Genomic DNA, 26902 nt, shown 5'->3' with positions numbered 1-26902 from the left:
GCAATTTATTAAAAAAAAGATAAACAATTCTGAAAGGCTTTAGAATTCTGATCAATGCAATGGCACATCATTATTCCAGAGGACCAAAGATGAAGCATGTTCCTTTTCTCCTCCAGGAGAGGAAATAGACTTAAAATGTAGAATGAGATATATGTTTTTGTACATGGTTCATTGGGGACCAGAACAGTGAGGAGAGATAAAAAATGGTTGTAAAATAATTAATTTAGCTCCTACTATATGTATGATACCACAAGAGGCACTGGAGATAAAATAAAATCAAAGATGAAATAAACTGTCTTCTAGGAATTTATGTTCTTTGGGACTGGGGATGGGGAGCATAATATGTGCCCTAATAGTTCTCAACTTCATTTGTTTCTTCATTTGTAAAATGGGATGATAATAGCATTCATCTCATAGGGTTTTTGTGTGAAACCAGTGTGACAATATGTTTGTAAATATTAATACACTAGGTAAATGTTAGCTTTGATAATGGTATGATGTTTAAATAAATAAGTAATGAATAAATTAAAAAGAGTAATTTGAGGAGAAAAGAGAAAACTAAATAACACTTGGCAGGGGGATCAGCTGGAAGCTTCTTGGAAGAGGTGGAGCACTGGTTGAGCTTCTAATGAATGTTAAATCAAATTCTACTTCCTCAGGAAACTTACCTTGACCTTGTCTGTTCACCTTGAACTCTCTCCTTTCTGAGCCCAGAACACCTTTGGTTAGATTATACATTTTTCTCTCTTGATTTCATTCTGTTCTTTTCCTTATTTTTTCTACTTTTCTTTCTTAACTCTGTGTTGTGGGAGAGTAGGGACCATATTGTCGTCTGTCTACAGAGTATGTAAAGTATTCTACTGGATTACTGAATTATGCAAGTCTTTCTCACTGAGCTTCTACTGTGGGAAGGCCAGAGAAGGGCCATTGTGTACTCACTCTCGTCCAGACACTTCCCCATTGTAAACGAGAAACTATGAGAAGGGCCGTTGTGTACTCACTCTCGTCCAGACACTTCCCCATTGTAAACGAGAAACTATCAGCGATTCCCAAAATTTGTAACCTCAAGGCTGTACCAGGATGTGGTAAATGTGCTTAAAAGTGTGCCTTACTAAAGGATCGGGGCTGATCTCTACTAGCCTGTCTAGTATGGTCAGTCACTGGCCAGCTAATAAATGATGCTTTAAATTGAATAATCTGGTCAGAGCTGTCTATCTCGTGTCTGTCCATTTCAGGAGTTTATAAACTAAAAGGAGAGACAACAAGTAAACAAATATATACAAAGTAAGATATGTACAGAATAAATCAGAAATAACTAACAGCAGGAATGCATTAGGATTAAAAGTGTTGGAAAAGGCTCCCTGTAAAAGATGGAACTTTATTTTATTTTATTTTTCTGAGGCTGGGGTAAGTGACTTGCCCAGGGTCACACAGCTAGGAAGTGTTAAGTGTCTGAGGCCAGATTTGAACTCGGGTCCTGCTGAATTCAGGGTTGGTGCTCTATCCACTGCGCCCCCTAGCTGCCCCCATCTTAGAATTCTTGCATAGAATTTATTAGCTTGACAACCTGATTAAGACTGGGTAAATTATGTCTTCAATATAGTATTTTGGTGGGATACTTTTCCTTTGCTAAAGTCCTAGTTTAGTATAAGAAATGAAATATTGATAAAATATTAAATTGACCACATTTATAATTTTTTTTGTTCATTATCATAGAGATTTGCCTACTCATCTATTTCTTAGGTTTTAGATATCATAAAAGGTACTACTGTGTATATTTTGGTATCAAGATGACCTTTTTTTTCTCTTTGATTTTCTTGGGGTACATGCTCAGTAGTGGTATTTCTGAATCATGGTAGATGAATAGTTGAGTGACTTTTCTCCATTAATTCTAAAGTTATTTTTAAAAAAGAATAGTTGGACTAATTCACATGACATGCTATTCACACATAGTATGTCTGACTTCATCCAGTATTTTCATCATTGTCTATTTCCATCTTTTATAATAATCATTTCCAATTTAATGGAAAGAAGTAAAACCTGAATTGTTTTAATTTGAATTTTTCTTATTATTAGTAATTTGGAGAATTTTTCCATGTGGTTATGATTTTTGGATTTTTTTGAAAATCATTCATATATCTTGACCACTTACCTATTGTGAAATGACTGAATTTTACATACTTATGTTCATGTCCTATAGAACTGTGACGGCTGGTGGGAAAGAGAGAAGGAGATAGATGTGAGAAATGTTGTGGAGATAGAAAAGATAAGATTTTGCAATTGTTGGAATATATGGGGTTATTTAAAGTAAGGAATTGAAGATTATAAGGAGGTTTTAAGCCTGGATGATTGGAAAGATGGTACTATCTAAAGAAATGGTTAAGTTTGGAAGATGGGTGGACTTGGAGGAAAAGACAATATAACAAAATCTGCATGCAGATTGTGTCCCATGCATGTCCCATACAAATTTCTTTGTTTTATACAAAAAGAAAAAAGGGAGGGCAGGGTCACTGACCCAAATTACAATCACCCTTTGAGGAATGTATTGAAGCATAAGGAAATCTGGGGACTAAGAGAAGATATGTTGAGGGTGGGGATTTTCCCAATAGTACTTATGCAGCTGCTGTTAGGCCTGTCTGGTTATGATTAGGTTATGTAAGTGGGCTATAATCCAAACCCAGGATGTTTTGAATATTGCTACATTTGTAGGAAATGATGACTGTAAATTGGTGGAGAAAATGCTAACATTTGTGTAAAGACCTTAGGGAATTAGTTCTAGGGCTTATCTGGAGAAACTGTTGGACTGAGGAGATGAAAGAAAAAGACTTGGAAATAGCTGACATGCTTGGAAAATTGGTCATATGTTCTGGAGTCATTTGAAGTTTTAGAGGTTGCTGAAATGAACCTTCTTTGGATGAGAGTTCTTTCTTTTTTGATTTGAGCTGAGATATTATCTCACTCCCAGATGTAGAATTCAATAATCTTTATGTATTTTTCTGGCATATTCTAATTTGTCGAATTTTTTCAGTTTCTATTCGTTGTTTTGCTTGGATAAATGGGTTTACTCTCTATTTGCTATTTGTGATGATTTTTTTTTTTTTTTGGTGTGACCATTATTTGGTAGGAAGGAAATAAGCTGGTGAATGTAAGTTAAGGGCTACTCTCCTTCTGAAGAGTGAACAAGGAAATAGCTTTTCTTCTGAACCTCTAAACATTCTTTCTCTAGACTGAACTAGAACTATGTGAGAGGGGCAGAGAGAAATAATTCCAACCCAATACCCTCTGTAGAAAATAAGCACCTTGTGGCTTTCCTGGAAACTGCCTGTCCATACCCTCAAGCTCCAGCTAGAATTTAGACATTGCCCTTGATTCTTTCCTCCACAGAGATGAGCCAAGTCTCTGATTATATCTATCTATGCTACCCATAAACTTTGTCTATACATTTAGACAAATCATGTAGATGTAACACCTGTCTTTTATAAACACATATCTATCTTTCTAACTTGAGGGGACAACATCCATTTCATAAATGGAAAAGTTAGAGTTTGCCTGATGGTTGGAAGGGGTAGAATGAGGAATTATTGGGCTATAATGAGAGAAGGGTGATGTAGCAGTGTTGGAGATAAACCCCATGATTGGTGGGAGAGTGAGATGCAACCCATGTTCCCACCAACTACAGGTTCCATCCAAGCCTCACTGGCCATTGTTTGGGCCCTCATGGCTCAGAGGGAATGAAAATAACAATTATATTTCTTCTGGCCAGAAATCCTGAGGATCGTTCCCTTCCAGATTGATTTTTTTTTTCTATTGACTATTGCTTCATTTTTTGCTTAGCCTTTGTCATTGAATGAGCGTTACCTTGATTAAAAATCAAAGATCTAGGAAACTGAGACCTTAATTAAGAAGGCCAAGGTCTCTCACTGCATTTGGGGCCATCTTGTTGTCCTGATATTGCCACTGGACCCAGATGACTCCAGATGAGAGAGTAAAATAGTGACTTTTCACAGCCCTCCCTCACCTAAGTCCAATTCACTGACAAGTCCTGGGATCACCTTCTTGATGTCATGGTTCTCTTCAAGAATGAAGGACAAACAATATCCCTACCCACTGCTGGTTTATCCCAAACTCCTTGGGACTATGCTATGGCTTCTGAGGAGGCTTTGGTGCCCATTTTAGAGATCATTGTTTAATTTTGTTAATCTTTTATCTAGTAGTATATAGTAGTCTTTTGATAGCTTGATAGATATAGATATAGGACTAAATCTGTGACTCAGTGTAGTGGTGTCATAATTTTAATTGTATTGACATGGCCTGCATAGAATGAACAATAAGTTGCTCACAAATTATTAAAGTGCCTTCATTTCTGTAAAAAGTGCTTTATAGTTGTATTTATATAAATTCAGAATATCTTCTGATAGCTTAACTGTCAAATATTTGATATGATTTATAGTTATTTTTAATGGAATTCTTCTCTCTCTCTATTCCTTTGAGATACACAGAAAAGCTGATGATGTATGTAGATTTTCCACCACATCACCTCGTCTTCTCATTTTCTTCACCCTCTCATTTTACAAAGGAGGAAGCTGAAGTCCAGGCAGTGGACCCAGAAGTGATTGTTGTTGAGCAAATTTTCAAGGGGATTTTTGTTAGTACAAATTAGACTAGAAGAGGTGGGAGGTAATTCACAGATTTAGTCTTATACCTGTCAAATTACCAAAAGACTACTTTAAAATATTACCAAAATTCATCTCAAGCAATGGTTAACTTTGCAACTGAATTGAACTTAAGTGAGGGAAGGCTGTGCAAAGTTACCACCTCACTTTCTCCCTTCATGTTCCTTCTAACAGAGAATTTTAGAGCTAGAAGGGTCCTTACCCTGTAACTAGTTCAACTCCTTTATTTTATATGAATACATCTTCCTTCACTATTTTCCTCCATCTGTTTTACACAGAGAGGTGGCCCTTCTCTTTGCTAAAGCAATCTCCTTTACATTCAGTGATCATCTCCAGCAGATTGAATCTATCATCCTTAGTCTCTCATTTATCATCATTTTCTCCCAGCCTATTGGCTTCCTTACTGCTTACATCCTTCATCTTCAAAAAAATCCTTCACTTGATCTCTTCATACCCACTAGCTATACTTGTATATCTCTTTCCCCTTTTGTGGCTTAACTCTTCACAAAGACCATCCACTTTTTTTCCTCTCTTTCTTCTTAACTTTAACAGTCTGTTTTCTGACATCATCAGTCAATTGAAACAATTCTCTCCAAAGTTACCAGATCTCTTAATAGACCAACTTTATGGCTTTTTCTCAGTTCTCATTCCTCCTGATCTCTCTGTAACCTTTTATATTGTCAGTCCCCCTTCTTCTTGATATTCTCTTTTCATAACACTGTTGGGTCTCCTGATTCTCCTGTCTGACCACTCTTCTGTTTCCTTTTTTGGATCTTCATTTTTGCTGGACCTATTAATTATAAAGGTTCCTCAAGCCCTGCCTAGGACCCTCATCTCTTTTCACTGTACATTATGTTTGTGTACATTGTACACTTCACTTGGTGATCTTGTTAACTCCCATAGTTTCAATTATCATCTATATTCAGAAGATTCTTAGATCTACTTCTCTAGCCCTGACCTCTCTGCCAATCTCCAGGAGATAGTGGATCTTCAACTACCTATTAAACATCTGGAACTGGATGTCCTATAGATATTGTAAATGCAACATATTTAAAACTGAACTTGTTATCTTTCCCTTCTTCCCCAATTTTCCCCTTTCCTTAACTTCCCTAGTATTGTCAAAGGTATCACTGTCCTTCCAGTCAGTGAAGCTTACAACTTAGGAGTCATTCTTGAATCCCCACTCTTTCTCACTCCCTCCTTCCCATATCCATCTGTGATGAATTCTTATTGTCTTTACTTTCTTAAAATCTCTTTTCTTTGGTTCCTTCACTTTTCTAACTCTTCAATCACCCTGGTGTATACGCTCATAAATTCATACCTGGATTATTGCAACAGCCTGATGATTGGTCTTCTTTTCACAAGTCTCTCCTTACTCCAGTCCATCCTCCTCTCTGCTGTAAAATTGATTTTTTCATTACTAAAGTTAATAAAAGTATCATATTACTCTTCATCTCCTCCATTCAATAAACTGTGGTTCTCTTATCTCTATCTCTCTATCCTCCAGGATAGAATGTAAAATCCTGTTTGGTTTTTAAAACCCTTTATAACTTTGTCTTTTCCTTTCTTTTCAGTCTTCAGTAGGGAATTTGCCATTCTGTAACTGTGAGCTCCTTATATATGACATTTCAGGTCATGACTTTGAATGTTTTTATTGGCTGTCCCCAAATTTAAAATTCTTTTCTTTCTTCTCACTGCCTGGCTTCTTTGGCTTTTCATAAGTCTCAGCAAAAGTCCTTTTTGTAGGAAGTCCTTCCCAGTCTCCCTTTATTTTAGAGCCTTCCCAATTAAGATTGGGAATTTGGGAATTCATTGAAAGCAAAGATTTTGTTTAGTACAGTACTGGCACATAGTAGATGCTTAATAAATGCCAACTCAATGGCCACCTGACATAGGGGAGGACAATGAATCCCAGAGAGTTGAAGTGCTTTATTTGAAGTCACACAGGTAGCAAAAAGCAGAGCTGGGGTCCAACTCAGGTCCTCTGACTACAGATGTTCAGCTCTGGGTTCCCCAGTTTCCCCCTGGGATCCTAGATTATTGAATACCTACATGTAGGATGGCTAGCAGGGGACTGGATTTGCATGTTCTTGCCCCTTGTGACAAAGAGGGAACTGAGAAAAGGTGGGTCTTAGTATGTGGTTATAGGGGAACCGGAAGGTGGGGAGGGTGAGACTTGAGTCTGAATGACTCAAGAACTGAGCAGCAGAGGTATCCCGGCTCCTCTCCTTCCTGGCTGTAGACAGTGATGTCTTTCCCTAGTATGTATAAAAATTTCCTGTTCAGGGAACAAGCAGGTATGATTTTCAGGCAGGTTTTGTCTGGAGGTTAGGGGACACGGTGGTTGTGGGAGGTATTATGTCAATAGTTCAGATTATATATTGCCTTCATCTGAAATGGGGTTATGGGGCAAAAGGGGAACCTGGAGATGGGTACTAGGGAGGAGTGTTTGGAGGGGAAGTTGGAAATGACAAAAGTTGATGTGGGAGTTTGGAGCGCTGTTATGTCACATCTGTTCTGGCTGTCAGAGGAGCAATATTCATGAGTGGAAACTTTTTTTTTTTTTTCTGGAAGGAGTAACTGAGAGCACAGAAGGGGATGATTATGAGAACATGGCTCCAACTGAAGACCTTCCTCCTGAGCCAGGGACCAGGAAGTTTCCACGTCCAGGTAGCAGATTGGGATGGCTAAGAGGTAAGGAATACAAGGGTACTGTCTTAAAGGAAGACTTCTCACCATCCTATCCCAGCCTCAATTGTCAGTGAATTAGATAATTTAGGCTTAGCAGAGACCTTGGAAATCAACTAGTCTGACTCCTTCACTTTAGAGATGGGAAATTATGTCCAGAAAGGGGAAGAAATTGGCCCCATTCCTAAAGTCAGGATCTATCAGAGCTGGGATCTGATTTTAAGTCCTTAATTTTCTCTTCCATTAAGTGACCAGTGAGGACTGATCAGAGAATGGGAGAGGAAATCTTTGTGGGTTGGGCCTCCATGTACCCCCAGGGAGAAAGGTATACCCAAAGACCCCTCTCTAGTCTTGGCTCCTGGCTCCCTACCACACTACTGCTCACATTAGTGGGCAGACTTTTTGGAGATCTGGCTCTGGATACTTGGTCTTGGAGCCAGAGGAAGCTTGCAGAGGCTGGCCTAGGGCAGTGGTGTCAATCTCAAACAGAAATGGGGGACAGTAATCTGTACATAAGGGTTCTGGTGGGCTACATATTGACTGAGTTTCAAAGTGTAATGTTATCTAAGTCTTATTAAAATTTTATTTATTCTGCTAAATATTTTCCAATTACATTTTAATTTGGTTGGGCCATATATGACACCTGTCTTAAGTGTCATAGGTGGCTTTCCCCTTCCTCCCCCCTGTTTGATATAGCTGATTTAGGGAATAGAGAATTCTACTCTGAGGAAAAGGAAATGAAGAAGTAATAAGCTAGTAGGAAGGTAGATCAAATCAAATTGTTATATAGAGTTAGAACTGAAAGAGACCATAGGGGACACCAAATTCAATCTCTCATTTTACAGATGAGGAAATAGAAATCAAAAGAGGTAAAATGACTTGTCTAGGATCACATAGCTAATAAATGTCTGAGACAGGGTTTGAATTCGAGTCTTTTTGATTCCAAATTTTAGTTACTTCTCCATTTGGATGCCTCTTAAATGACAAACTAATAACTTTATACTGTCTCCCTTAGGTTCAATAGTTCCCCCAAGACCTCCCCGAGCAGGTGAGCTGATTTGGGAAATGTTTTGGGAATGGGGGTAGGGTTCAGGAACTCAGCAAAGACTTGACTGACACAAGATAAGCAGAAGGGGAATGGTCCTGGTTTCTTGATTCCCAAAGAAAGAACTTGAGACCAAACTATATAATCATTTCATAGAATCAAAGAATCACAGAATTTTAGAGTTAGAAGGTATCCACATCCAAGATAAGAATTACCACCAAAAAGAGTTGCTATCTTATAGAACAGAAAATTTAGTGAAAACATGATCATTGTGTTCAAGAATTCACAAGTTAAAAAAAAAGAAAAGAAAAGAAAAGAAAAGAAAAAGAATTCACAGGCTCTTGTATGAAAGAGTGATAAAGATTCTGCTTAGCCCAAAAGGACAGAATCAGGTGCAATGGTCTGAGGTTACAGATTTTGGTTTCATATAAAAAGTACTTCCTGTCAATGAAAGCTATTTAATAATAGGACAGACAGCCTCAAGAGAAAGTCAGTTCTCCATCACTGGAAGTATTCAAGAGGAGGTTGGAGAGCTTGTTGTAGAGCAAAATTTCTTAAACTCTGGGTCAAAATCCCATATGAGGATCACAATAATGTGGCAACAGTAAAAGGTATCAAATATTCCACCAAGATTTAATTGCTTATGTAAATATAAGCAAGCACATTCATCTCATTAGTATGCAAACTTGCTTTCATCTTTAATAAATGGTAAAATTATATATCCTTGCCTTAAAATAAATTGATTTATGCTTTATTATCAGTAAATGTTTGATTTGAATACCTATTTTATATTTATATACCTAGGGTCATTTAAAAATTTCTCTGGTGAAAAGGGATCACGAGTAGAAAAAGTTTAAGAAGTCTTGCTGTAGAGGATATTGCTTATGCGTAGATGAGACTAGTGGTCTGAGTGCTCTTTCAGCTCACAGATTTTATTATTATCTGTCTCTCTTTTGCCCAGGGAAGAGAATAATGAAACCAGAACTTCCCAGCAAGTCCCCACAAGCAGCAGGTGAGACTGTGACCCACTTTTTCCCCCCTTCTTCTCTTCCACCTAAAGCTTTGTCCCAGGTAACTTTCTTTTTTCTAGGCTTGGGTCCTGCGGTTGTGAACTGTCCCACACTTCCCCAGATGGGTAAGTCTCAATGGTCTCTGCAGAGAAGTATAGTATATAAGTATCAGAAACACCCTTGAGGCCTTTCCTGCCTTTCCCCCCTACCCTTAGGCTCTTCCCTGGCCTCACTTTAGAACCCTCTCTTCCCTGTGTTCTGTCCATTCTGATCAAGAAGTAGCATGTTATGGTCATTATAACTGGCTTCAGAATCAGGAAGATTTGGATTTAAATCCTTTCTTAGATTCTTCCTGTGGGACCATGGGCAAGCCATTTAATTTATCTGGGACTGAGTTTTCTCATTTGTAAAAGCGGAGTTTAGACTTTCTAGTTCTAAATCTATAATCAAAGTTTGGAGGGGGGCAGGTGGGATTTAGTGTGGGTTTGCTTTCTTGGGTGACACAGTCATCTGAATGAACTTTTCTCTTTCATAGGCTTGCACCTGAACTCCTCTGCCTATCAACTAGTCCAGATGGGTGAGTCCTAATTTCCTGATGGACTCTGTTCCACATTCAGAAGACTTGGCACCTGAAGTCCCTGAGTTTCCCCAACACATAAAACTCAAGGGTCCTAGTAGAAATCAAGTGCAATTTTCTTAGTCATGAACTATTATCTGGAATACAGTGTGGAAGCTTAGTAAATGTTTATTGAATGAAGGAATGGCCAAATGTATTAGTCAAAGCTGACTTAGCTATAGAACCTCAGAGACTAGCTGCAGAATCAAGAAAGGAGAGCTCTTGTCATTGCCCTTTTCTGCTAAATTGTCATTCCCTAGAAAGAGATGCTCTTAGGATCCCTTTTGCTTGGGAAGGATATTATATCGTTGGAGCATTTTGAGTCATTAGTTCAGGACCTCCCTCTCCCAAACTCTCATTTCTTTCCACATTTCATTCAAAAAAATTATGCCTGAAAAAAAAATTCATTTCTTCTCATCAATTCAAACCCATTGGATTTTCCCTTACAACAGAGAATCAGTGAAATGTAAGTAACCTTCAAAGCAACTAAGCCTGACAATGTAGCCCAAATCTTGTGGCTGTAATCTCACTTCTCCCTTAAGAGGAGGGATGTATGTCATGTCATCTGTTTTCTAGAAGCAAAATGGTTCGTTGCATTTAAAATTTTGAGTCCAGCTGCCTTGAGGTGATGTTTTCATTATGGTGTAGTCACTGCATATCATTCTTTTGCTTCTGTCAAACATTCTTTTTAAACCCATTTGTGTTCTGGTATCTTATCCATGTCATGACTAAGGGAAACCTCTTTAAACTCTTTGGACTACAGTTTTCTCATTTGCAAATAAGAGTTTTCAACTTTTTTTTTTTTTTTTTTTGGCTGTTCTGACACCTAGTGAAACCTGGGGATCCTTTTTCATATAATGTATGATATTGTGTATATTATTATTATTATTATTATTTACTTTTTACTGAGGCAATTGGAGTTAAGTGACTTGCCCACAATCACACAGCTAAGAAGTGTCAAGTGTCTGAAGCCAGATTTCAATTCATGTCCTCCTGACTTCAGGGCTGGTGCTCTATTCATTGTGCCCTCCTGTGTATTTTTAAAAAAATAATTAAAGAAAGTACCAACTTTCACTTAGAATTCAGTAAAAATAAAGTATAATTTTAAAAAAATCTAAGTGCACAGATTCCCTGAAATCTATCCACAGGGCTGTTGGAATCTATGGACCCCAGGTTAAGAAATCCTGCATCAGATGGTCTCTAAGGTCTTTTCTATCTCTGGAATAAATATGATCATATGATTCCTCCCTTCTCTTTTCAGGAAAGGTTTGAGGAATCATATTTCTCCTTTGTGTCAAGTTTTGGTGTTTTTTGCTCTTTACAGCTGCTCCCAATCCCCAGCCCATGCAGGAGTTTCAGCCCAGCCAGGTATCCCAGCTCCTCCAGATGCCCCAGCCCAGTCAAATGATCCAGTCCAATCAAGGGTTGCAATTCAATCAGGTACCCCAGCTCAGCCAAGGATTCCAACTCACCCAGATGCTTGAGTCCAACCAGAAAAGAAAGATCTCCCAGTTCAGTCGGAAGGAGAAAATGGCAGTATGTCTTTGCGTATTGGTGGGGATATCATTGCTTCTGGGAGTGACAAGCCTTGCTGTGACCTTGATGAAGTGTGAGTATGTTTTGTAACATGGAGAGCTGACTGAATGCAAAACAAGGGAACTAGTCTCATTCTAGAGAAGCAGAGAAGAATGTAAGAGTCAAGGGAGGTAGAGAACATTGGCTTATGAAATGCTTTTCTTCCAATAGCTTTGTGGGGTAGATAGAATAAATGCCAATAACCCAGTTTTATAAATATGGAAACTGAGGCTCAGAAACAAATTTGTGGTTTAGGAGGGAAAGGATTAGATATGGAATCATAAGATTTAAACTTGACTCTTGTCTCTTTACTTTGCGTCTGTGTAATTTTGGCTAAAATGATAATCTTTAAAATCATTTTTGGCTTCAAATCACAGGATCCTATGTTATTTTTATCATGGAATTGTAGGCCCAAATTTTTATAAATGATTTGGATGAAGGCATGGTTAGCATGCTTACTGAGTTGGACGAAACTAGGAAGGGACAGCCAATCCACTGAATGCCAGAACTGAGATACAAAATTTTTTTTTCATCTAATTTTTTATTTGATTCTTTTTTTAAATAGTATTTTATTTTTCCAAATACATGCAAAGATAAGTTTTCAACATTCACCTTTACAAAACCTTGTGTTCCAAAATTTTCTCCCTCTCTTCTTCTTCCCCCTTCCCCAAGACAGCAAGTAATCTGATATAGGTTAAACATGTGCAATTCTTCAAAATATTTCCATATTCGTCATGCTATGACATCAAATCAAAAGTAAAAAAAAACCATGAGAAAGAAAAAAAACCACAAGCAAATAATGACAAGAAGTTAAAAAACTATTCTTTGACCCACATTTAGTCTTTAAAATTCTCTGAGATACAAATTTAACAGTAGGCCAAAATGAATGAGATCCTTTTCATTAGGGATAAATGTAAAATTATATACTTTGGATTCAAGAAATTAGTCTCACAAAGGATGGGGGAATTACAGCTAGATAACAGGTTTTTTTCCTGAAAAAAATATCTGGTGATTTTAGTAGAAGGCAAGTTTAATATAAGTCATCAAGTGTGATTTGATAGCCAAAAATGCCTTCTCTATCCTATGGTGCTTTAAAAGAGGTGAGGGGTCCAGAATAAGGAAATTGATAGTTCTGGTTTTATTTGGAATGTTGTGTTCAGTTTGGGGCTTGTTTTAGGAAAGACATTGACAAGCTAGAGCAAGCTTTTGTGTATGTGTCACTGATGGATTCCTTTGGTAGTCTGACACAGGTCTTCTATTCCAAATTCTGTAATGAGTAGGAATTTATATAGTTTTTTTCCCTAGATCAGATGATATTAGAAGAACTGAAGATAGCAATCTTTCAACAGATGTAGTAGATAATCCATAATCATGAATCAAGCAGGCAATTGGTCACTAAGGATTTCTTAAGTATGCATTATAAATCAGGTACCATGATAAGCAATGGGCATATAAAGACATTAAGGAAACAACCTCTGTCTTCAAGGAGTTTATATTCTGTAGGGGAAGACAGCATGTATGATATGTAGAAACATATAAAGTTGATATTAGGTGACATAAACAGATATATACAAAATAGATATCAGATAATTTTTTTTGAAGAGGATGGTATTAGTGGTAAAGGGAGGGCAAGAGACAGAAGTAGAAATGGGGAGGGATCAGAAAAAGCTTTCAGATAAAGGTATTTTTAGGTGATATTTGAACTAAGGAATTCTAAGAAGTGGATGTGAGGAGACAGTTCATTCCAGGCATGGTCTATGCAAAATTATGGAGATAGAAATAAACTACCATGATGGAGAAACAAAGGGAAGATCAGTTTGATTAGATTATAATGGGTGAAAGGATGTAATGTGTAACAAAATTAGAAAATTAGGTTGAAATTAAGTTGTAAAGAGCTTTAGAGGCCAAGCAGAAGAATCTATATTTGGTTGTAGATATAATAGGGAGCTGTTGGGATTTATTGGGCAGAATGAGATGGTTGAGAACTTATGCTTTAGAAATACTACTTTGGCAGCTACACGAAAGATAGATTAGAAAGACATGAGGCAGGGATTCCTAAGGGTTTGCTATTGCAGCAGTTCAGATGAACTAGGATGGTGACTGTGTGATGGAGAGAAAAAGACAGGAAAAATGGGAGCAGAATCGAGGAAATTTGGCAGCTAACTAGTTATAGATCTGAAGGAATGGAAAGAGTTGAGATAACCCTTAGGTTTTGAACTTGAATGACTGAAGGGATGGAAGTGACTTCAGACTTTCCTTCTGTTGCCTCCATCCCACTTCCATCTAGGTTTATAGAGTGTCTAAGAAGCTTAACTCTGGACTTCTATTCTCTGGGTCTTGATTGAGTGGTTTATCAGGAGGAAGGAAGTTCAGTTGCTCCACTGGTCATTTTGACCTTCTGACTTCTACTTTCAGTTACTTGACCCCTTGTAGGGTCACAACCCAAAGTTTAATCATATGATAAATGCCAGTGAGAGGGGCAAAACAAAGTTGATATGTGTGTATAGGAAACATTGCTCCTTGGAGGAGATGGTATTTGAGTTGACCTTTAAAGGATAACTGCTAGTTAAAGGTGAAGATTGGGAAGCAGGGAATTATTAACAAAGGCAAAGAAGTGGAAGAGTATAGAGTGTGTTTGGAGGGAAAGAATTTGGCTGGAGTTAAGGCTGGGATAATGTGAGAAAAGAAAGGAAGGACATAAGCATTTTTGAAATGCCCAATATGTATCATGGGCAGCTAGGTGATGCGGTGGATAGAGCACTGGACTTGGAATCAGGAACTCATCTTCATGAGTTCAAATCCAGCTTCTAGTTCTGTGACCTTGGGCAAGTCACTTAACCTTGTCTAACTCATTTTCTCACGTGTAAAATGAGCTGGACATAGAAATGGCAAATCACTGCAGTGACTCCCAAAAGGGGTCAAAAAGAGTTGGACATGACTAAAATAATGAAACAAGAACAAATATGTACCACTTATTATGCATTGCGATAAGTGATTTTAAAACATTGTCTCATTTGATTCTCATAACAATCTTGGGAAGGCTAAAATGGCAGATTGGGGACAGACTGTAAATCCCAGAGCAGTCTGACCTTTACTTGCAAAGCAGTGGGGAGCCATTGAAGAATTTTAGGAAAAGGAGTAACTTGAGTTCATTTAAGTATAAGGAAGATTATTCCAGAGCATTATAAAGGTTAGATTATAAAGGCTAGTGAAGGTAGGAAGAACCAAAAGGAAGTGAGATTGGATTCAACTTCTGGTAACAATTAGGAGATTATTGTGTAGTTGGCTTGTGAAGGTTAGTAACTAGGTTTGTGACTTTGAGGAGAAAGGGGGATAAAAATGAGAAGGGAGTTCATAGGACTTGGGATCTAATTGGGCATGAGAAATAAGGGAGAGAGAAAAACAAAAGCTACTAACATTGATATTTTAAAAATGGGAAAGATGATGAATGACTTTTCTTCTCATAGAACTGGTGAAGACTGAGAGAAAAACAAGGTTCGGAGAAGGAAGGAAGAAAGGAAGAAAAAAGCATTTATTGCTATGTGTCAGGCAATGCATTAAGCAGTTTACAAATATTTCATTTAATCCATCTCTGAGAGGCAGGTGCTATTATTAACTCCATTTTGCAGTTGAAGAAACTGAGGCAGACAGAGGTGAGGTGAATGGTTCAGGGTCACGACTAATAAGTATGTAAGGATGGAATTTGGATTTAGGTCTCCCTGACTCCAGACCCAGAAATATATTCATATATTCAGTTCCCATGTGCCACAAGAAGGAAAATGTGGATTCTTCAGTGTGGATATAATGGAAAACCATTGGACTTGGGATTTGGGAAACTTGAATCAGAATTCTGACTATGTACTGTATTAGCTCTGTGGCCTTCAGGAAACTGCTTAATCAGTCTTAAGTTTCTTCATTTACAAAATAGGTTAGATGTCCTGCTCATCAAATTTTCAGATGACAAGTTTGAGAGACTTGCCTTTGATGAGAGAGATCATACCTTGTATGACAGAGGCATTCCTGACTGGCTAGAGCAGTAGTTAACAGACCTTTTAGTATTAGAACCCATTTATACTTAAAAAAAATTAAAGAACCTCCCCAAAGAACTTTTGTTTATGTGGGATATATCTATCACTATTTGTCATGTAGAAATTGAAATAGCTAAATTTAAAAATTAGTTCATTTAAAATAATGATAAAAATCCAATATGTTAAAATAACATTTTAAAATGAAAAATAATTATATTTTCTAAAAAAAGAACTTATTGAGAAGAGTGAAATTGATTTACATTTTTTTTGTAATTCTCTTTCATGACTGCTTAATAAAAGCTAGGTTTTCAAATCAATTCTGCATTCAAATTATTGTGATAGCTAAAGTATGTGAAGAAAATTCAGCCTCATCAGGTATGTAGTTGGAAAAGAGAGGAGTATTTCTAAAAGCCATTTCAGATAATTATGGATATTCTTCTTTGAACTTGAGAAGTTAATTCTATAAATGCAATATTAACTCAATCTTTTTGTTGGTAGTTACATTTTAAATTCACTGATCGCATTTCCTTAAGACAGTGAGAGTGAAAAAGGCAAATAACATATGAAAATAGGTTTGACCTTATAGGTCTCCTGAAAAGATCTCAAGGACTCCCAGAAGTCCATGGACCACACTGACAACTGCTGAACTAGAGCATATATATTAGATATCTATTAGAGCATTAGGCTGAATCTGATAGTATCAAATTCTGTAAAGATCAATTATTCTTGGGTTCAGAAAATCAACTAAGTTGAGAGTTGAGGAGATATGACTGGATTGCAGTTTGTCTGAAAAGACTTTTTGGGTGGCATTAATGGATTTCAAGGTAGTTATGATTTAGCAATCAGAAAAGACTATATGCTTTTGGGTTGCATTAGAGAGGGATTGGACAGTATTGTATTCAGTTCTAGTTGCTACAGGTTAGGAAGGACATTGATAAGGCAGAAAATGTCCAGAAGAGGGCAGCCAGGAGATTAGTGAAGAGCCTGAAAGGCTTCCTCATATGAGAATCACTTGAAGAAATTGGGGATGAATAACCTGGAACAGACAAGATCTGGGGAGACATGAATGAAAATAGAATTTGAATAGCTGTAATGTAGAATATGGATTAAGCACATTCTGCCCCTCCCAGAGGATGGAAACAAGGGCAGTGGGTAGAAGTGGCCAAGAGATAGTTTTGGGCACAATGTCAAGAAAAACTTCTAACATTTTAGAGATCTACAAAAATGGATGGATTGCCTTGGATTGCTTTCCCTTTTTTCTGCAGGGTCTTCCAACAGAAGTCAGATGTCAGTCATGTTAAAGTGAGGATTTTTTTTCCATGTGTGTATTAGACTGATCACTGAGTTCTCTTGTTTTTTCCAACCATTCTGTGCTTTTGGAATACATTACAAGCCTCACCAAAAAAATGTGAAGTTCATGTGAGATTAGAGATAAAAGATGTCTGTGCATTGTTGGTGGAGTTGTGAACTAAGCCAGCCATTCTGTAGAGCAATTTGGAACTATGTCCAAAGGACTACAAAACTCTGCATACCCTCTGATCCAGAAGACTCACTACTGGGTCTATACCCCAAAGAGATCATAAAAGAAGGGGAAGGTCCTACCTATGCAAAAATGTTTGTAGTAGCTCTTTTTATGGTGGCAAGGAATTGGAAAGTGAGAGGATCAATTGGGGAATAAGTTGTGGTATATAAGTATAATGGAATATTATTGTTCTATAAGAAATGATGAGCAAGCTGGTTTCAGAAAAGCCTGGGAAGACTTACATGAACTGATATTGAAAGAAGTGAGCAGAATCAGGAAAACATTTACACAGTAACAGCAAAATTGTGTGATGATCAACTAAGATAGACTTAGCTATTCTCAGCAATACAGATTCAAGACAATTCCCTAGACTTTGGATGGAAAGTGCTGTCCAAATCCAGAGAAAGAACTGTGGAGACTGAATGAAGGTTGAAGCATACTATTTTCACCTTTTTTTGTTGTTTGCCTTTTTTCTTGTGATTTTTCCCTTTTGTTCTGATTTTTCTTTTGCAACATTACTAATATGGAAATATGTTTAAAGTGATTGTACAGGTATAAACTATATTAGATTGCCTGATGACTTGGGGAGAGGGGAGGAAAGGGGAGGAGAGAAAAAAAGTTTGGAACTCAAAATCTTACAAAGATGAATATTGAAGACTATCTTTACATATAATTGGAAAAAAACAAAATACTATTAAGTAAAAAAGAGAGACATAAGGTATCTTATAAACTCTATGGTGCTATAGAGATGAGGGTGACGATTATTATGTAAAAGGATATGAAGCCATGAGAGTGAGCAAAACTGGGTTTGAAGGAGCTAGATGGAGATCTGTTGTCTTTTGTGGAGATGGCAAAAAGGGAGTGCAAAGTTTTTGATATGAAACTTTGCTCATCAGAATGTTGTCCATATTTTTAGTGACTGGACCAAGAGATCTGGCTGGACTAAGGAAGTACATTGATCAAATCCGAGATGACACCAACCAAACCATAACTAAACTTCGAGATAAAATTGGTGAGAAAAGATTGCTGAGACCATCTTAAGGGGGAAAAAGAGATGGGAGCATGAAAGCATTGTGATATAGAAGAAAGAATGCTGGATTAGGGGTCAGAGGCGCTGCATTTGGGTTCAGAATCTTATTAATTGTGTGATCTTGGACAAGGTCCTTTTACTTCTTTGGGCTTCTATTTCTGCATCTGTAAAATAAGGAATCTTAGCTGCTCTCCCAGCCTAATACCTGACTCTGTCTCTCATGGACTTTATTAGAACAAAATGACTTTTTTTACCTTTTTTCCATGAACATCTAGTTACAATACCTGATTCTCTCTCTCCATCTCTTTTTCTTCCTCCCTCTCTCTCCGCCCTCTCTTTTTATTTCTCTTTCTCTCCCTGTTTCTCTTTCTCTTTCCCACCTTCCCTCTCTCCCTCTCTGTCTCTCTCCCTCTTTCCCTCCCTCTCTTCTTCTTCTTCCTCTCCCCTCTTTGTATCTCTGACTTCATTAGAACAAAAGCATTTTCCCATGTGTATCCTATCTGAAATATATCTATTCACAGAGATTTTTTCCCATGTTCATCTAATCTGAGATTATCCAATTTTTTCTGTGTTGCCCAATTCTCCTGTTCTTTCTCACTCTCCCTTCTCAATATCAGCCCTCACCTTACTCTGCTGGGTAGTTGCTGCCTCCCTTGAGGAGAACAGCCTGAAGGTGCATCACTCCAAATACAATAAGTGCCCTTACTTGGGTTGTAGACCATGTGAACGTGAGCTCTTTCAGAGATGACAGCATGACCCCTCCCCATGGCCCAACAATTAGACAATTTCTTCTTTAAGGACCCTCCTCACCCTAAATCCTCTGGTGCTGTTACTAATACCAGAGTATCAGTATGTCTGGGGTTCAAGAATGACCTAGACAGCATCATCTTGTCCTCCAGACTGTACCAGAAAGTCCTGTCCAAAGAATTGGCTCCTTTTTGGGAACAGCTGCTACTTCTTCTCTACGATAACCAAGAGTTGGGATGCTGCCAGTATATTTTGCTTAGAGAATTACTCTCATCTGGTTATCATCAGCAGCACTGAGGAACAGGTGAGGCTTTCCAGGGGCTGGGGTAGTTGGGAAGAGGGAAGTATTTTAGGTAGAGACCAGACCTTTTGATTCTCCAGGGGCGTGTATATATACTGATGTAGTGAAACAAATTCTGGATTGGGAGTCACCAGATGGGGATTTCAGTTTTTGTTCTGACCCTTATTGATTGGGTGATTCTGGACAAGCTAATTCATCTGCCTAGCCCAAAACTGAATAGGACTGAAAAATAACAACAAAAATCTTTTTTGAGCCCCAAAACTACCTGAGGCTACCATTATTCCAATTTTACAAGTAGGGAAATTGAGGCTTAAAGAAGTTAAGTGATTTGCCTAGTGTCCCCCATGAATGTCAGATGGGGGATTCAAGCCCAGATCTTGTCTGGGTCTGATGAGGTACAAGAAGTCATGAAGATGGGGAGTTTCCAGAAAGAAGGCATAGACTTAAGCCATCTTCAAATCAAGCTTTATTATGCTGCCATAAGTTCTCTAGTGGAACTCACAATTAACAAGGGGAAGGGTGGGACCTTTTAGGAGAAAGGACTTAGAGCAAAGTGTGCTAACTTTGCTAATTGTGTGCATTACCCATGGCCATAGTTGTCCTGTTTATACAAGATAGCCTGGGAGGTGAGGTCTATAGCTTAACCTCCATATTGTATGAGGTCATAGTGTGTGTCAGTACAGGATAGCTCTGTCTATATATAATTCTGTTCATGCAAGATAATTACATCTGATCAATTTGTTCTTTATAGGGGTTCACTTAGATACTATATATAGTGTATATGTATATATGTATATACACATACATACATACTCACACTATATATATATATATATACATATATATGTATATGTGTATATATATATATATATATATATATATATATATATATATATATATATATATATTTTTTTTTTTTGCTGGAGTCCATTCACCCCATCAAGTCCCCCATGCTTCCTCAGTAAAGCAGCATAATGAATAAAGCATTGAAACTAGGAAGGCTTATGTTTAAATCTAGCCTTATATATTTACCAGCTATGACCCAAGGCAAGTCACTTAACTATTATTTCAGTTTCCTTATCTGTAAAAAAAGGGGATAATAATCAATCTTTTAAAGTCATGAGGATAAAATGAAGTAATATTTGTCAAATCCTTAGCACACGCCTGGAAGATAGTAAGTACTAATTAACTCCTTGTTAAGGAAAAAAAAAAGTAAAAGAAAGACCTTTAGGTTTGGAGTCATAACCCAGAACTTCAATCGTGGTTCTTAAATTCTGATGGGATAGTTGTGAAGAAAATATTTCGTAAACCTTAAAGTATTATGGGAACCAGAGTTACTATCTTTTAGATGCCTTCTGAGGTTAATTAAAAAGAAAAGAAAAGATGGAAACTCATTGGTAGTTAAAAACCATAAGTAAAAGGCTTTTGATAAAAACTTTTTTTGAAGTCACAGAACCTTGGGAAGAGTCTTCATTCTTTATTCAGGGAAAGGAGATGAATTCCAAAGGAAAAACCTAACCAGGACCTTTGAATAAGATTAAAGATAGGAATAAATAATGGCTAGTAATGATGAATGGAGCAGTTACCAAATTTTATTTAGGTATTTGATTTCTTTAATAGCTTATTACAAAGTCATCCTCTTTTAAAGAGATTTAAGAGGTCTAGTGATATGGAATGGAAATAATAAAAGATGATCTCAGGTGAATAATCTGGACCTGTTTGCCTTCTTTTTTAAATGGATGGTATTGGTCTAGATCAGGAATTCTTAACCTTTTGATATCATAAACTCTTTTGGCAATCTGTAAATGTTCTAAGACCACTTCTCTTAATAATGTTTGTAACAGCATAAAATAAAATTAATAACATTACAAAGGAAATTATTGTCATGTTTAAAAAGTTCAAGACAATTTCTGAGTATTTAACCATTTTATTAATAATGCTAGCATATTACCAATAAATGGGTCAATGACACTCTCAATTGCCATGGTACTAGGCTCACAATTTATCTACCCTTGGAAGAGTGGGTGTTGTGAGGATAACCATCAAATCTGATTCATTAACAATTAATGAGAGTGATTTATTCTAATGATATTCTAGGGGGAATTTTGCTTGGATACGTCACTTCTAGTTTAAATTACCTATCTAATCTAATCTATCTAATCAAATAATTTATCTCTACCTATGCCTGTGTGAAGCACAACGGGATTCTCCCATCTTATATTAAATTCCTTGAAAGGTTGGGTGGAATCTGAAGAAGATTGAAGAGAAACTTAATTCAATCTCATTATCAGCAATGTCTTTCAGACACCAAACAGCACATGTTTTTGAAAAAATACTGGTCCTAATAAAATGAGAAATGATTATGTATTTCATTATATTAAAAATATAGTTATATAAATAGTTTTTTAAAGATTGAAAGAACACCAGATGAAGCATTGTTTATCTTTGAAAGCTCTTTTAGTTTTGACTGAGATTCTGCAAAAGCAATCTTCTAGTTATAATGAAGCATGTTCATTTTTGTTATTGTCAAGAGACATGTTAGAAACCACAAAACCATATAAATTGGAGGATCCAGTGTAGTTGCTGCCAAGGGAATTGTGATCCATCATATAGACAGAGGAGTAAAAGGTAGTGTACAGGGCACTGCTGGCAATGCTGAGTTACTATGTTAAGGGGAGTCCAAAACTGGCTTGGGAAATTCTCAAAAGCATTCTCTTAAAACAGAACCAATGAATGAATGTGATTAGAGCATCAGGAAGGGAAGACAGGGCAATACTTTTGATCCAATACTCTGGCTCTTGGCTCATTCAGATTTCTATTTCCAGAACTTTGTGACTGAGGCCCGAAGCTTTATCCGAACCTATTGGCTGGGGTTGACTGACAGAGAAGTGGAAGGGAAGTGGCAATGGCTGGATGGGTCTTTTCTTATTTTAAGGCAAGTTCTGTTGTCTCCAAGGTTTCTACCTCTCCTGCAATGGAGCCAGATTGTGTGGATAGAAGAATTTTGAGGAAAACAAGTATACAGATAAGTGAATGCAAATTATATACAAAAAGTCTTTATATTTGCAAGTTGATTAGTCCATCAATATGTTGAATAGAAAGTGCATTTCAGGGATGGAGGATGCATCAGGTACAGAAGGGTTAAAGAAGGCAATATTAATTCAGGGGATGGCTTGCCTTCCCATTTGGGAAATGATGTAGTTTGACTGAAGGGAAGCAATGTGAAGAAATACAACTGAGACTGGAGCCAGATTGTGACAGGCTTTAAATGCCAGAATGAGGAGCCAATATTATCCTTGCTGACAGAGCATGATGCAAAGCTGGGAACAAAGGAGATACTTAGTAAATAAGGTTAATAGAAAGGGGATAACCCTTTCAAGACAACCAAAATTCAGGGGAGTTCTGACAATGACTTCCTGTTAAAAAAATTATCCTTCCTAGAAGCAATAAGATTTGAGAGAATTAGGGGAGGAGAAAGAGTAAGAGGAGGAGGAGGAGGAGAAGGGGGGAGAATAAATTAGTTTGAGAGAGACAGATTTCCACTTGAATTAAGCGAAATTTTCCTAACAATTAGACTGCTCCAAAGTGGGATGAATTATCTTGGTATGTCTGATGAAATTCCTAGACTCCACCAATGGATATCATCAAAAGCTGCATGACTACTATTAATTGTGGGTATTGTACAAGAGGGTTCCTGTTCAGTCTTGGACTGATACAGATCTCTTTTAGTTCTAATAACTAGTATTTATATAGCACTTTAAGATTTGCAGAGTACCTTAAAATATCTCTTTGGATCCTTACAAAATCCTGAGAGGTGGAGGAGACAGAAGCAGATAAATATTAACTAACTTGCCTGGAGTCACATAGTAAAGTATCTAAGGATTTGAATTCAGATATTCCTGACCTGGAGTCTATCATACCACCACTGTGTTTCTCAAGTGGGAGAGAATAAATGATCTGAGATAGAATTATGCAGTTCTCAGAGGAAGGACAAGAGCTAAAAAGAGTAAGTTGGAGCAGAAGATGATAGAAGTGTTCATCAAGAAAATTTAGTTCTGAAGTTTAGGGTCACTAAACATGAATATCTTTATTGTTTTTACTCTTTTCTCTCTTTTCTTTAGCTTCTGGAAACAAGGGGAGCCCAATAATAAATTCAATGAGGACTGTGGCTTCATGCTCCCAGATGGTCAATGGAATGATGCATCTTGTGATATCTCCACATATTGGATTTGTGAGGGGAAATCTACTTGTTGATTTTCTTAAGTGAAATTGTGGGTTGGACCCAGGGCTTTTTCTTCTAAGATGAGTGTTCAGATTTGGGGTAGAAACTTTCCCTTTCAGAAAATGGTCCTGTCCCAAGTCTTTACTTGCCAAGGGCCTCAGATTAATATGACAAATATGTGGTCCCTGATTTCTTCCCTACAATATCTGATTCAGCCATATCCAACAAGAATCTTGGATGTCAATTTAATTCCAAGGACCAGGATTTGGGTCAGAATATTCCATAATGTGACAATGAGCCCTGAGCTAAGCCCACTATGAGGTGAGTAGGATCAAAGTAGGGGGGAAAGGCTCACTTTGGGCCTTAGCACTTAGTTCTCATAGTCTTGATGCCTTCTTTGGCCATCATGCAGTTGAAGACCATCACTAGGAGTTTGGGCTAAGGGTTTAGGGTTGCTTTCAGATCAAGGGTTTACTTTACTCCAAGAGTCCCCGTTTCATCCAATATGGACTGAACTTCAAAGAAGTCTCTTGGTATTATAGAGTCTCTTGGATGAGGGAAAACATAAAATTGAACCAAGTCATTGAGCTGGTGTGACTTCTTTAGGTCCACTCTAGAGGCTGAGGAGAACTGAACCAACCTTTGAAGGATAGGTGAAGAAAGATATCTCTTCCCCTTCCTCTCCCCCTGCCCCCACCCCATATTAGTCATGTTGTGAAAGAAGAATAAGAACAAAAGGGAAAAACCATGAAAAAGGGGAAAAAAGCAGAAAAGTGAAAATAATATTCTTTAATCTGCATTCAGACTCCATAGTTCTTTCTCTAAATGTGGATAGCATTTTCCATTGTGAGTCTTTTAGAATTGTATTGCTGAGAAGAACAAAGTCTATCAAAGTTGAACATTCACACAATGTTGTTTTTATGTACAATGTTCACCTGGTTCTGTTCACTTCAATCAGCATCAATTCATATAAGTCTTTCTAGGGTCTTCTGAAACCTGCTGCTCACCGTTTCTTATAGAACATAGTATTCCATTACATTCATATACCACTATTTGTTCAACTATTCCCCAATTGATGCATATCCCCTCAATTTCCAGTTCTTTGCCACCACAAAGAGAACTGCAATAAACATTTTTGTATATGTGGGTCCTTTTCCATTTTTTATTATCTTTTTGGATGGCAGACCCAGTAGTGGTGTTGCTGGATCAAAGTACAAAACTGTACAGTTTTATAGCCTTTGGACATAGTTCCAAACTGCTCTCAGAAATGGTTGGATCAATTCATAATTCCACCAGAAAGACATTTCTTACCACATTTAATGGATTCTGGAATGGCTTGAGTTATGTTTACCCAGGCAAAGCAATAGAATGGGAATCTATCAATGATCATGGGTCTGATCACCTCCTTCATATCCATGTCCCAGCTGCACACAGTGAATCCCCTATAACAGACTCAGGATTATTGCCAATGGCCTTGTCAGGCTTTAAAATATAAAATGATTGGGATCATTTATTTAGAGCTGAAAAGTCCCTTAGAGGTCACAGAGTCCAATCCCTTAGATAGGGTTTGATAACCCTAGAGTTAGGGTTATCTAAGGTTAGGGCTATTTGTTTTATAAGTAGTAGAGTTGAGATTTCAACTGAGATCCTTTGATTCTGAATCTAGCATTCTTTTCACAGCTCCATGCTGCTCCATGGTTATATCTATAACTGTAGCTATCCCTCTTTTTTAGTATATATTTCCCCACACACATACCCATACACACACATGTATGTATACATTTATACTTCACTGGCCTGAAGCTTGACAGTAAAACAACAACAACAAAACTAAGACCTTGACTCCTGGTCCCATCATTTCCTGGCAAATAGAGGAAGAAGAAATGGAAGCACTATCAGATTTGTATTATTGAGCTCAAAGATTACTGTAGATGGTGACTCCAGCCATTAAATTAAAAGATGCTTGCTTCTTAGAAGGAAAACTATAGCAAATCTGGACAGCATGCTAAAAAAATTGATCTTTATACTCAAATCTCTGGTTTTTTCAGTACCAATATATGGCTCTGAGAGTTAGATTATAAGGAAAGTTAAGTGTTACAGAATTGACACTTTTGAATTGTGGTGTTGGAGAAAACGTTTGAGAATCCTTTAGATGGCAAGAAGATTAAATTTGTAACTACATAAAGAAATTAATACAAGCTATTCACTGGATAATCAAGTACTGAAGCTGAAGTTTAAATACATAATGAGAAGACAAGACTTATTGGAAAAGACCCTGATATTGGGAAAAATGGAAGGCAAAAGGATAAGAGAATAGCAGAGATAAATGGATAGATAGTGTCATGGAAACTATGAACATGAACTTGGAAGATGTCCAGAGATAGTGGGGATTAGGAAGACCTGATGTGCTATGGCACATTGGGTCACAAAAAGCTGGACACAACTGAACAACAACACATATGCATAACATATATTTATGTACATATACATATGAATATAGTTTATTAACTCAAAAGAGAAAAATAACAATGGAAATTAAATTCTTTTGGTGTCACATTATCTTCTGATTGTCATTATTTTGTATATGCATGTTTTAGGCCTGTAACTCATGTGTAAAGATGAGTTTGTATTAACTTTTTTCACCTAACATGACTTCATATGTACTTAGTGATGAAGTACTAAGTGATGTACTTAGGCTTACAAAAGTCTTTATGTCTTTCTTTATCACTTTATTAGAATACCTAATATTGAGAAGCTTATCCTTGGCAAGTGAACAATCAATAAACATTTATTAAGTGGCAAGTATGTGCCTGCCACTGTGCTAGGCACTGAATGTATACAATGACCAAAGTAAAAGAGTTCCTGTGTTCAGGGAACTTATATTCTATTTGGGAGACAAGGACATAATCATTTCCTTATAATACATTCTAGAATTTTTATCTGAAATTGCTATTGATCCTGTTAGTCTACGGTTGATAGAAGATTCTGTGCAGCCAAAGGTGGCTGGCTACAACGTGACAGCTGATGAGGAAGAAGAAGTTGTCATGGAAACTGAGGAAGGGAAAAAAATAGCAATTAATGCAGCTCAAGCCCAATCAGAGTACCACCACTTCTGTTGCTATTACCTACATTGTCTCCTGTTTGTGGATAGAACAAAAAAACCACCATTGCTCCCAGTGACTGCCACACATTACACATTGTCCCCCCAATGATTGACAGTAATTTGGAGGCCTGTGAAAAATGTTTTTGTAACTCAGGCTGTGGCCACCATGAAATAGCTCTTGTCACTTGTCTGGCCTGTATTATGGCTATGGTTGTTTTCCAAATTTCCTAATGGCCATCTAGAAAATCCTCCACTTTCCACAATAGGAGAGAAATATATTTAATCATAGGTTCACCATGATCAAGGTGGGTCATTTATGTAACCAATAGTCCAAGAACTTCC

At 37.3% G+C, this 26902-nt stretch overlaps 1 protein-coding gene across 3 annotated transcripts; it reads left to right on the top strand.

Moving 5' to 3' along the window:
* The first annotated feature begins 6861 nt into the window (after positions 1 to 6861).
* Positions 6862 to 26013, top strand: CLEC17A (C-type lectin domain containing 17A). 3 transcript variants are annotated; one of them, XM_074310247.1, is made up of 11 exons: positions 6862 to 6934; positions 7248 to 7367; positions 8377 to 8409; positions 9368 to 9418; positions 9497 to 9541; positions 9952 to 9993; positions 11357 to 11641; positions 18074 to 18169; positions 19087 to 19238; positions 22061 to 22170; positions 23357 to 26013. In XM_074310247.1, exons 1-11 carry the CDS (start codon positions 6922 to 6924, stop codon positions 23487 to 23489), a joined length of 1080 nt encoding a protein of 359 aa, XP_074166348.1. In that variant the 5' UTR covers positions 6862 to 6921; the 3' UTR covers positions 23490 to 26013. The 3 variants fall into 3 exon arrangements, with proteins under 3 accessions (XP_074166348.1, XP_074166358.1, XP_074166340.1); XM_074310239.1 differs by having other exon boundaries at positions 6873 to 6970; XM_074310257.1 differs by lacking the exon at positions 22061 to 22170 and having other exon boundaries at positions 6872 to 6970; positions 22192 to 23450.
* Positions 26014 to 26902: the final 889 nt, after the last annotated feature.

This window comes from Sminthopsis crassicaudata, chromosome 1 (assembly GCF_048593235.1).
Source record: "Sminthopsis crassicaudata isolate SCR6 chromosome 1, ASM4859323v1, whole genome shotgun sequence".
NCBI classification, from domain to species: Eukaryota; Metazoa; Chordata; class Mammalia; order Dasyuromorphia; family Dasyuridae; genus Sminthopsis; species Sminthopsis crassicaudata.
Note: the sequence above shows the minus strand (reverse complement) of the source record. Positions and strands in the feature narration are given on the sequence as shown.

What these genes read in the sequence shown, in the direction of transcription:
- CLEC17A (XM_074310239.1), top strand. Translation starts at nt 6,922, where the DNA reads ATGTCTTTCCCTAGTATGTATAAAAATTTCCTGTTCAGGGAACAAGCA. An exon ending in CTATCAACTAGTCCAGATGG is followed by an intron (nt 9,994 to 11,356) that starts GTGAGTCCTAAT and finishes TGCTCTTTACAG; the next exon opens with CTGCTCCCAATCCCCAGCCC. An exon ending in TGCTGTGACCTTGATGAAGT is followed by an intron (nt 11,642 to 18,073) that starts GTGAGTATGTTT and finishes CCATATTTTTAG; the next exon opens with TGACTGGACCAAGAGATCTG.